Here is an 11,061-nt window from a genome sequence, read left to right as displayed (position 1 = left end):
ATGGAGATGGGATGGAGTCTAGAGAGAGAGAGAGAGAGAGAGAGCAAGAGAGCTTGAGAAGGGCATTATGTGGTAAACATCCATGACAGTGGACATTAGGCTTAATGCTGTGTTAAACAAGTGGCCTTTTGTTTTGGCCACCAAGCAGTGTGTGTCAGCTCGCATTGTGTGTGCCTAATCACGTGAGCAAGTTTTTTTGTGTGTGTTTGGTTTTTTTTCATTCTGGGAATTTACATCCTCGCATATACGTTTGTGGGTTTTTGTGTATGAATGCATAGGGACGTGTAGGTTTTAAAACAGTGCTTGCATGGTCACATTGTGTGTGTGTGTGTGTGTGTGTTTGTGTGTGTGTGTGTGTGTGTGTGTGTGTGTGTGTGTGTGTGTGTGTGTGTGTGTGTGTGTGTGTGTGTTAGGTACTGCTGTGTGTGTGTGTGTGTGTGTGTGTGTGTGTGTGTGTGTGTGTGTGTGTGTGTGTGTGTGTGTGTGTGTGTGTGTGTGTGTTAGGTACTGCCGTGTGTGTGTGTGTGTGTGTGTGTGTGTGTGTGTGTGTGTGTGTGTGTGTGTGTGTGTGTGTGTGTGTGTGTGTGTGTGTGTGTGTGTGTGTGTGTGTGTGTGTGTGTGTGTGTGTGTGTGTGTGTGTGTGTGTGTGTGTGTGTGTGTGAGTGAGACAACCCACCCATCCAGCTCCCAGATCTGGTTGTGTGATTTTGGAACAGCACTGCTGCCCTCTTCAGGTTCAAAGGAACCATTGGCCATGGCCAGCCCTGACCTGGCTGAAAGACGAGAGAAAGAACTTTCACATTGATCTGTTAAATGATGAGCTTGTTTTCAGAAATATCGCACGACTTTGGTGGCAAGTTATGTTTGTCACATGTTATATTAGCAAATTAGTGATTACGTTCAATGTGTAAAGGTCAGCAAATGTGGTGTGCGTATTTTTCTGTCAAATTCCAGTCATACACGCATCCAGCTTCTTTTAGCCAGGTTCAGGGTCAAAACACAAAGTTCATGTAGGGTAAGGAAGAACTGCACACCGATGAGCTCCCTTTTAGTCCAACTTTATTTCAGTGATGTTTGCGGCCACCACGACCCTTCCTCACAGTCAATGTGTGAATCACGCTTCTAGTCTGAGGAAGGACCGTGGTGGCCCGAAAAAGGGAGTTCATCTGTGTGTGCCTACATATTTTTCGCTTATACACACTGCACTCATCCTCTCTCTCTCTCTCTCTCTCTCTCTCTCTCTCTCTCTCTCTCTCTCTCTCTCTCTCTCTCTCTCTCTCTCTCTCTCTCTCTCTCTCTATCTGTCTATCTATCTCTCTATCTCTCTCTCTCTCTATCTCTCTATCTATCTCTGTCTCTCTCTCTCTCTCTCTCTCTCTCTCTCTCTCTCTCTCTCTCTCTCTCTCTCTCTCTCTGGCCCTCTCTTGCCGCCCCTCGTCCCCCCAGCACACACACAGAGGAGAGAGAGAGAGAGCGAGAGAGAGAAATAGCATGCATTGCAAACAAATTGAAATGATTAATCAACCTTTGTCTGAGTCTCATTGATCTGTATATCAGACTGTGCTCAGTGCATTAAGCAGTCTGCTTGGGGTCCTGCCTCCTTTTCTATGCAGCATGCTTGAGTGTCTGGCATGGCTATATAAGAGTCTCAAACAAAAGCCCTCAGACAACTAAAGACAGAGTGTGTGTGTGAATCCCCCTGTGCCATTGCCACTTCCTCACTATGGATTACATGGCTGTTCACCTGGGCAGCTTTCTTAAGCCCTGCCTGTAGTTTCGGATCAATAAGGGTGTGTGTGTCTGTGTCTGTGTCTGTGTCTGTGTCTGTGCGTCTCTCTGTGTGTCTGTGTGTGTGTGTGTGTGTGTGTGTGTGTGTGTGTGTGTGTGTGTGTGTGTGTGTGTGTGTGTGTGTGTGTGTGTGTGTGTCTGTCTGTCTGTCTGTCTGTCTGTCTGTCTGTCTGTGCGTCTCTCTGTGCGTCTCTCTGTGCGTCTCTCTGTGTGTCTGTGTGCAGAGAGTGTCTGCAAGAGAGTAGTGATAGTTGAAATGAGCAGTGGCACTCAAGGACCTCAGACACACACAAACACACAAACACACACACGCACACGCACACGCACACGCACACACGCACACACACACACGCACACGCACACGCACACGCACACACGCACACACGCACACACGCACACACACACACTTGCCTGACAAGTATACGGTAGTAAAGGACACATTCGTACAATGACTTAATTACTCGCTAACATACATACTCGATCTCGTAATCTCTTTACACACACTCGCTCATAAGCACCCAGGCATCTCAGACAAGTGGTACGCATACCGACTACCTACAGCACAGACTACAATGCAAATACCCACTTCATATTGATGCATCCATGCACAAACAAATATGTCAATAAATATGTCAATAACTCTGCAAACACATGGATGCACAACACAGTGCAAATTCACTACAACACAACTCAAATAGGAATAGCTTGTGTTTCAAAGCACATGTATTTTCCCAGCGTTTTAAAAAAATTCTCCTCATTCACCACTCGGCACCACTGTGTTCAGTACCTTCTCATGAAGTCTGTTTCTACATTTGAGACAGTCTCTCCGCCGATACTGAATACTTGACAATATTTGCATTTTTTAAAAGCTTTTTTTTCCCCTTGCTCTGGGGATTTGGCTGAGCATGGATTTCCCACCAGAATATGTCAAACATGCTAATTAATTAATATTAAGACGCATCCAGATGCATGAACATGCACTAAAGCAATGTGGACAGAAAAATTGATCAATGCATATTTGAGCAGAAAACGTATTGATGTGAGCAGATATTATAATTTATTTTTCTTAGTTTTAACCCTTGGAAGAGCACAGGATGGTGTGGTGCTCATTTTGCACAGGGATTTTTTGTTGCAAAATGCCAGAAAAGCACTGTGCGAATGGTGATGGTGTGTACACAAGACAGGTATGCTCAGGCTTAACGCAGCAAAGCCATCTTTGATCTGCTTTGAAACTGTGTGTGTGTGTGTGTGTGTGTGTGTGTGTGTGTGTGTGTGTGTGTGTGTGTGTGTGTGTGTGTGTGTGTGTGTACGTGTGTACGTGTGTACGTGTGTACGTGTGTGTGTGTGTGTACGTGTGTGTGTGTGTGTACGTGTGTGTGTGTGTGTACGTGTGTGTGTGTGTGTACGTGTGTGTGTGTGTACGTGTGTGTGTGTGTACGTGTATGTGTGTGTGTACGTGTGTGTGTATGCGCGTGTATGTGTGTGCGCGCGCGCGTGTGTGTGCGTGCGCGCGTGTGTGTGCGTGCGTGCGTATGTGCATGTATCTATGTGTGTGCATGTGTGTTTGTCAATGTATTTATGTGACTGTGTCTGTCTGTGTGTACATGTGTGGGTGTGCTATATGACAGATTGTTTCCCCCCCACAAACATACCAGCAGGATATCTAAATCATTACCAGAAGGGTCTCTCTCTCTCTCTCTCTCTCTCTCTCTCTCTCTCTCTCTCTCTCTCTCTCTCTCTCTCTCTCTCTCTCTCTCTCTCTCTCTCTCTCTCTCTCTCTCTGCCCCCTCGCAGTGTCCACTCTCTTCTTCCGCTTGATTGACAGAGAGTGCAGTAATGAGCCACAAAACCAAAACAACCATCAACACACACACACACACACACACACACACACACACACACACACACACACACACACACACACACACACACACCTCCGCGTGTCCCACTCATCTCTATGCCGCGCCGCGGGAAGATAGATAGATAGATAGAGAGAGAGAGATCGTTAGCAGAGCGAGGCATCCACGCGGTGACCTATAGATTAAAGCCATCTGATCTTGTCACTACGGAATGGCACGCCGCTGAGCCTAAAAAGGACATCACTCACAGGGACTGTCACTGATGGGGAGAAGAGCGGAGAAGAGAGGAGAGAGAAACAGAGCTGCCTGTCTGCCTAGACTGCCAAGACAGAGAGCAGCAAGCAGCAGACGGATGTTGTTTTTAAAAACAGCGCAGAAGAGACGATCACTTTGTTTGCAAAGCCAGCCATCTAAACAATATAGATTTGTGTTGTTGGCTGGATGGTTGGGATGGTGTGTAGGGAGAAAAAAAAAACAGTCCGATATCTTGGGATGTACTGTACGCTGGGGGTGCACTGTATGGTTGTTATTCCAACGAGGGCTTAGTGTGGTGCTGTATTAGTTTTTGCACAGACCACTGTGGGATACAAATTCACTGCGGAGAAACACAACCTGAACTGAGTCCAGAAACCGTCATCAGTGTTATATGTATACGATTTGTGCGTGCGTGCGTGCGTGCGTGCGTGCGTGCGTGCGTGCGTGCGTTGCTCAACTTCTGCCATACTAGTTTGGCATATGGAGATGGCAATGTCATATAGGCAATGTTAAAATGATTAATAATCATTTTATAATATAAATTATAATTATCAATTGATTAATTGTGTGATAGCGCAATTATGCAATGTTCGGGTGTGTATATTCTTTCAATGTATTAAGACCCATGTAAATGACTATTGTGTGTGTGTTTCTTGCTCTCTCCAGGAGGAGCCCATCACGTTCAGTGAGGAGGTGTTTGTGGCCCATCGCTCCAGTGCCATGAGGCAGTTCCTGCAAAATGCCATCCAGCTGCAGCTCTTCAAGCAGGCCAGTAGTCCTACACACACAGACAGACACATATCAGTTTCTGTTTTCAGGCCGACCAGAACAGTCCAGGTGCCCGTGCCTGCACCAGTTATGTTCGAAACTACAGTAAAGTGCTTATCTGCGAACCACGCGCAGTCATACTGGGCTCTGAACTTTTCCGCAAGTGATCATTCGTTACCCGGATGAACCTGCTGATGTCCATGTTGTTGTCACGGTTTGCAGAGACAAAACAAGTATTTTTAAAGGGACACTGTGCAGGAAATGGTCAAAAAAGGTACTGCAATTATGCTGCTCATTGAAACTGGGTTGGCTATCGCAAAATTTGATATTTACATGAAAGTTAACTAAGTAATAAACAAATATTTTCTAGTTTCGTCCAAGTAGAGTCATTTTTGCAGCTAAAAATGGCTATTTTTGGAAATTCAAAATGGCGAACCATGGAGAAGATCCACCTTTTCATGTATGAAAAGTGCAATTTTTACAGTCATAATGAATACTTAGAATTCGATGGTGGTGGTAAGTATTCATGAAAAAGGTAGCATTAGTGAATGGGCAGCATGAATTCTGGAAATAAACAACTAAAAATCTCACACAGTGTCCCTTTAAGTTTGCATCGCAAACCAACGTTCCGCGACTTGTGTGGGCACAGTGATGGGCGACCTGGATTCAGAAACTACAATCCAGTACCATGTATTAAAAAATGGTTATTCCTGTGCAAATACAGCATTTTAAACATACACCCATAAAGTATTCCCTAAACCATGTGTGAAGAAAACAGCTATGAAATTGATCAGTAACTCCAAAGATTTTATTGTTCTCCCTCAACCATGCCGTGTAACGTGGTGTGTCTGTATATCCTTGTAGTTCATAGACGGGCGTCTGGATCTGCTGAACTCAGGCGAGGGATTCAGCGATGTGTTTGAGGATGAGATCAACATGGGGGAATATGCAGGTGAGACAGCTCTCTCCTGTTGGAAATGTACACCTTAAGTAGAATGGTGATGTAAAATGTTTTTTGTGCATTTGATGTTTTGATAGACATGACGTCATCCGCGTTATCAGAATCTTGAGTTCAAATTTAGATATTGAAATTAAGTTAACTGTTTTCTGGCCTGCCGTGGCCAACTGGTAAGGCACTCGTCTACCATGCGGCTGACCCGGGTTCAATTCCCGGCCGGGGTCCTTTGCCAGCCCTTCCCCTTCTCTCTCTCTCCCCACTCGCTTCCTGTCACCACCTTCACCGTCCTGTCATAAAGTCAAAAAGACTAAAAAATATCTTTAAAAAAAAAAACAAAAAACAAAAAAAAACCTAAGTTAACTGTTTTCTTCTGTTGGTCTATGTAGAGTGCAGATTTGTTTTAAGTAAAGGGCTCCTCGCCACCTAAAATCTCCAAAAGACTCTCATTTTACAACATTTTACATTACCATCATTTAAAAACCAATATATCCATCACTGAGAATTTCACCCCTACAAGCAGCCAGTTAAACTGTATTATCCATTGTATTGTGGTTTCCTCTAGTCTTTCCACCTCAGCTATGTTTGAGCCTTTTCTTCTGTGCTTGTTCCACAGGCAGTGATAAAGTGTACCACCAATGGCTGCTAACCGTGAAGGTAAGCAATGCGCTCTAAGGTCACTGTCTAGTGCACACATTTAGTGTACAGTAGTGAAATGGCCTCGGTTGAAATGTCATGCGGTGCACTGCATAATGGTCTAGTGAACCATCAGTGTGGAGTGAGAAGTCTGCACACTTGAAATTCTTTTTTTGTGTTTGGTTCCATGGCAGAATTATGTTTTGACCTTTGATGTCTTCTTCAGATTACCTATTCTAGTAGAAAATACCGTGATTCTAGTGAGCCATCAGGACAGAGCCAATGACTGTGTGACTGCACATTTTTACCTCTGCCACAGAGGTTATGTTTTCGTTCTGTGTGCTTCTTGAATAAAAGAAACGGTTGTGGAATGAATACATGTATGGCTATGCAGTGACCTTGCTCATGGGAGGCTTGTGGTGTGGGTCTGTTGTACAGAAAGGTGGCGGGGCCATTTTCAACACCGTCAGGACCAAGGCCAACCCGGCCATGAAAACCGTCTACAAGTTTGTAAGTAGCAGCTGCCACCGCTATACCTCACTTTAGCCAGCTTACACTGCTATACACCATTTTAGCCAGCTTACACTGCTTAACCCATTTTAGCCTAAGGCACCCGCAAAGAATGCCTGCTGAATGCCTAAGCCTTTGTTGGGAAAAGGTGCCCTCAGCCTATTAAAACCTAAATATCTCAGCCTCTGAAGAACATAAAAACATGAAATCTTGGAAAGCTAGGACCCTCGTCTTGCATTAGAATGTGTTCATGCAGGTGTAACATACCAACATTTTTAGATGCGTCCCACGCATCTCTATAAGAGGCTTTGGTGTCCGTCCGTCCGTCCGTCCGTCCGTCCGTCCGTCCTTCCGTCCGTCCGTCCGCCCTCCCGTGATGAGTTTCTGAATTGTGATTCCCTCTTGTGATTCCCTCTTGTGTCCACAAGGTGGCAGTCGCTCAGTTTTGGACTGGAGCTCATGCGTGCAAACCAAAACGTCTACCAAGAGACCGTGCTCTTTGCCAGTGAGAAAAACATGGCGGCACTTCCTGTTGATTTTCACATGAAAGTTTTGCTTAATTTAAAGTCCCTAAGCGACTATAAATGTTGTGGCTTCCATATATTGATGTAAAAGTGCCCCACGAAGTAATGAAGCACAACAAAGTTACTCCACATTACCATTTGACCACTCGTTTTTCTATGCTAACAGGGTAGCTAATGTAGCATTGTAAATGATCCAGGGAGAAAGGGGGGAAGGTTGTGATTTCAGTCCGCCTGAGGCAACGATTTTCGTGGGGAAGATGACCTGCATCTCGGTGGCATTGAACCACGCCCCCGTGCCTTATTTGGCTCGCTCAGCACGTGCGTCCTCAGTCCAATCGCAATGCTTTATTTTCCCCAGATGTTTAATCGCATTTAAGTGAAAGTGCCATGTATACACATCGCAAAATAACTCTTAATCTGATCTATTTAAATCGCATTTATTAAATCGGACTTAAAAACATCATGTACACGTAGCCAATGTCTCATTGATTAGTTTATGGAACTTACGGTTTGTCTGTTACGGTCCACGAAGACAATATCCACGTGAAAACGCAAACGCCTGCAAACCACTGTTTTGACAGAAATACAGTTCACCTGTCGCCTACTCTGTTTTCTTCCCAAAGCGGCATTTAAAAGTATTCCATGAAATCCAACATCAACGTCACTTCAAATAGGTGACAGCATCATGCACACACATGAAATAACACTTCAGTGAGGGGGGGGACATCACTGCTCTCATATTAAAGTGAAAAGAGAATTTCACATTTTAGTTTATTTAATGTAGGCCTATGCAAAATTGCAAATAGCCTATTCATTGAAATCTGTCCAGAAAGGGTTGTAATGTTTGCCTGTTTTTTTATGTTTGTAATTATTATTTTTTTTTTAAATAAAAAATCGTGATTTAAAAAAAAAATAGCCTAACAAAAATAGAGATTTTATGTTAAAAAAAAATGTGATATGGGATGGACCGATGGCCCCCCTAAGCTAAATTCGCCTTAGGTCCCCACATTGCTAAATGTAGTGTAAGGGATTATTTTGAAAAGACAGTAACATAATCAGCAATGCATTACAGTTTTTCAGTAAATTGCCCAACACTGTTGAAATCCTATGGTACCTTTTCAAATCCAGGCTTATACAGTACATGGTAGGCTTATTGATAAATTGCCTTGACAGGTTATGAGGAGGCCAAGGGGGCGTTTGGGCAAAAAAGGTTCAGAACAGGCATAGACGGACGCATCTGTTGTCCGCCTGTCGGACTTGTTAATTTAAAAAACTCAAATCTCTTGGTCCTGCCGTGGCCAACCGGTAGGGTACTCGTCTGCCATGCGGCCGACCCGGGTTCGATTCCCGGCCCGGGTCCTTTGCCGACCCCTCCCCATCTCTCTCCCCATTCGCTTCCTCTCCACCTCTCAAACTGTCATATCATCAATTAAGTCGTAAAAGACCAAAAAAAATAATAATCTAAAAAAGCAACATATACGCAGCATCAGGCTAAAATGGGTTAAGAGCTGGATAAGCCCAGGTTCAGAAAGTAAAAACTCTGCCACACTTTTGCTCCAGCCAATTCAATGAATCAGGTGAGCCTAATGGCCACATCCCTTAAGCCAGATTGATGAGCGAATTGGTGAAACCACCTGTGTTGAGGGCACAGACAGAGGAAAAACCTACGCAGGACTTTACCTGTGTCCATCCAGTTTTTGCACCCCTTTGCACTTCTACCAACTTTATCATAGCTAAAACACCCTTAACTGAACTTTTTTCCCTTACTTTTTCCCCTTTTTTCAGCTTCAAGCACCACTGTTTTTCAATGTATCCCGCTTCTTACTAAAAGCGTATTTCATTTAACGTCACATCAAATTAGCGTGAGACCCTCAAATGTTTTTTAATCCCACGTGTCGTACAGAACGTGTTATTTTTGTGTAAGAACATACACATTCCGGATAGTTTGTCTGTACATTTACATATGTCAAGGCTGCATAAATAGACGAGGCGGCAGCAGCAGACTCTGTGATCAGAGGAATCCCAGAGATTCCCTGACAGCTTCCAGGATGGACAGTAGAGTAGAGTACAGTGTGGGATGTCCTGTTTGTTAGAATAAAAACACTCAACATGAAGGGACCGACACAGAGAGATGTATAGAAATATGGGGAGAAGAGAAAGAGAGAGAGAGAGAGAGATGAAGGGTATATATATATATATACATATAGGGAGGTATGGAGAAGAGAGGGATAGTGATGTGACAGATGATGGAGGGAGGGCGAGGATTAGATGGATGGAGGGAGGGAGTGAGGGAGGGAGGGAGGGAAGGGGTGGGAGGATGAAGGTATTGAAGGGAAGACTGGGTTCTGGTGATGGGCGTTCCCGTCCACACAAAGAGCTACTGATCTGCTTTCACATGATTGCCAGGTGACAGCTGACGTGAATGAACCGCCTTGACAAACGGCCATACGTCAGTACATGCAGTACATCTAGACACCAGGACACACAAACACAAACTCACACACGGGCATACACACTCTCATTCACATACGGTACATGCTGACAAACATCATTCCTCTTTCTCTCTTTCTCTTTCTCTCTCTCTCTCTCTCTCTCTCTCTCTCTCTCTCTCTCTCTCTCTCTCTCTCTCCCTCCATCACTCCCTCTGTATCTCTCTCTCTCACATACCAAACTCCCCATATGTTGTGTGTTATGAACTGTGTGGACTGGTGGCCCATGGTCCATGTGTTGTAGTCGAGCTGAGCGTATGCTTGTTCCCCACAGGCCAAAGACCACGCCAGAATGGGCATCAAAGAGGTCAAGAGTCGACTGAAGCAGAAGGTAGTGGAGGCTGGGATTTTTGTGACTATGATCTCTTGCTTTTATGAATCAATTTGCATGTGATGTCTTAACTAATGCAATTGTTTACTCTGATTTTCTTACTTCAGTAAGGTAATTTGTACAGTAAATAGCTTGTATGAAACAAATTCAGTTCATTTAATATGTTCAAATACAATTACGAAAACCCTCATTTATTTCTCCCAGGATCAAATGAATTGTTTGTGATTATGATAATTGGTCACACTGTGCAGTACACGTTTGGTGGCAACATTCTGTCAAGACCTACTTTCTAAAACGTGCTGTTTTAAATGAGCATTTTGAATAGAATTAGTATCATATCTCTGGTACTTCCGTGTAGCAGCACAAACGCATCCAAGCACACGTTCCTATCCCCCCAGCACACATCCATTTTAGTCATGTGGCTTTGTAGAAATAAAGAAGAATGTCCGCACACTGCTCCCGTGTTGCTTTTTAAAAATTTTCAGTCTGATGAAGAGCGAAAGCTCGAAAGCGCTCACTTCAGAAAAATTTAAAAAAGCAACACGGGAGCAGTGTGCGGACATTCTTCTTTATTTCTACAATAGCCTACTTTGGCCTTTTGTCATGCACCTGCGTCTTGGATGTGCGCACCACTAACCTACAGTCATGTGGCTTTGACCAGAGCAATGGGCGAGGATGCTGTCTTGTCCACAGTCCCTATGGCACTGACGCTCTCTTCCCACTTCTCCCTCGTGTCGTCGACACCACACTCCACACCCCCGTATTCCTGCCCTCACCTTATCAACTTTGACCTTTTGTATGACACACCCACACACACGCCCACCTTCTTGACCCTCACTATCCCCACCCACAACTCACCCTTGGCCCCCCCACCTGACCTGACCCACCCTCGTGCTCCTTCGTACCCCCCCGAAACCCCCCCTAACCCCCCTCCCGCGCCTTCGGA

At 44.6% G+C, this 11,061-nt stretch overlaps 1 protein-coding gene across 5 annotated transcripts in view; it reads left to right on the top strand.

Moving 5' to 3' along the window:
• The window catches only part of dennd1a (DENN/MADD domain containing 1A), a 155,249-nt gene that overhangs the window by 122,125 nt on the left and 22,063 nt on the right, over positions 1-11,061 (top strand). For all 5 annotated transcript variants that reach the window (XM_063209929.1, XM_063209931.1, XM_063209928.1 and 2 more), the window contains 5 exons: positions 4,569-4,670; positions 5,535-5,622; positions 6,242-6,282; positions 6,700-6,771; positions 10,059-10,115. In XM_063209929.1, coding sequence (XP_063065999.1) covers positions 4,569-4,670; positions 5,535-5,622; positions 6,242-6,282; positions 6,700-6,771; positions 10,059-10,115 — 360 coding nt within the window. The remainder of the gene's footprint in view (positions 1-4,568; positions 4,671-5,534; positions 5,623-6,241; positions 6,283-6,699; positions 6,772-10,058; positions 10,116-11,061) is intronic.

This window comes from Engraulis encrasicolus, chromosome 11 (assembly GCF_034702125.1).
Source record: "Engraulis encrasicolus isolate BLACKSEA-1 chromosome 11, IST_EnEncr_1.0, whole genome shotgun sequence".
NCBI lineage: Eukaryota > Metazoa > Chordata > Actinopteri > Clupeiformes > Engraulidae > Engraulis > Engraulis encrasicolus.
Note: the sequence above shows the minus strand (reverse complement) of the source record. Positions and strands in the feature narration are given on the sequence as shown.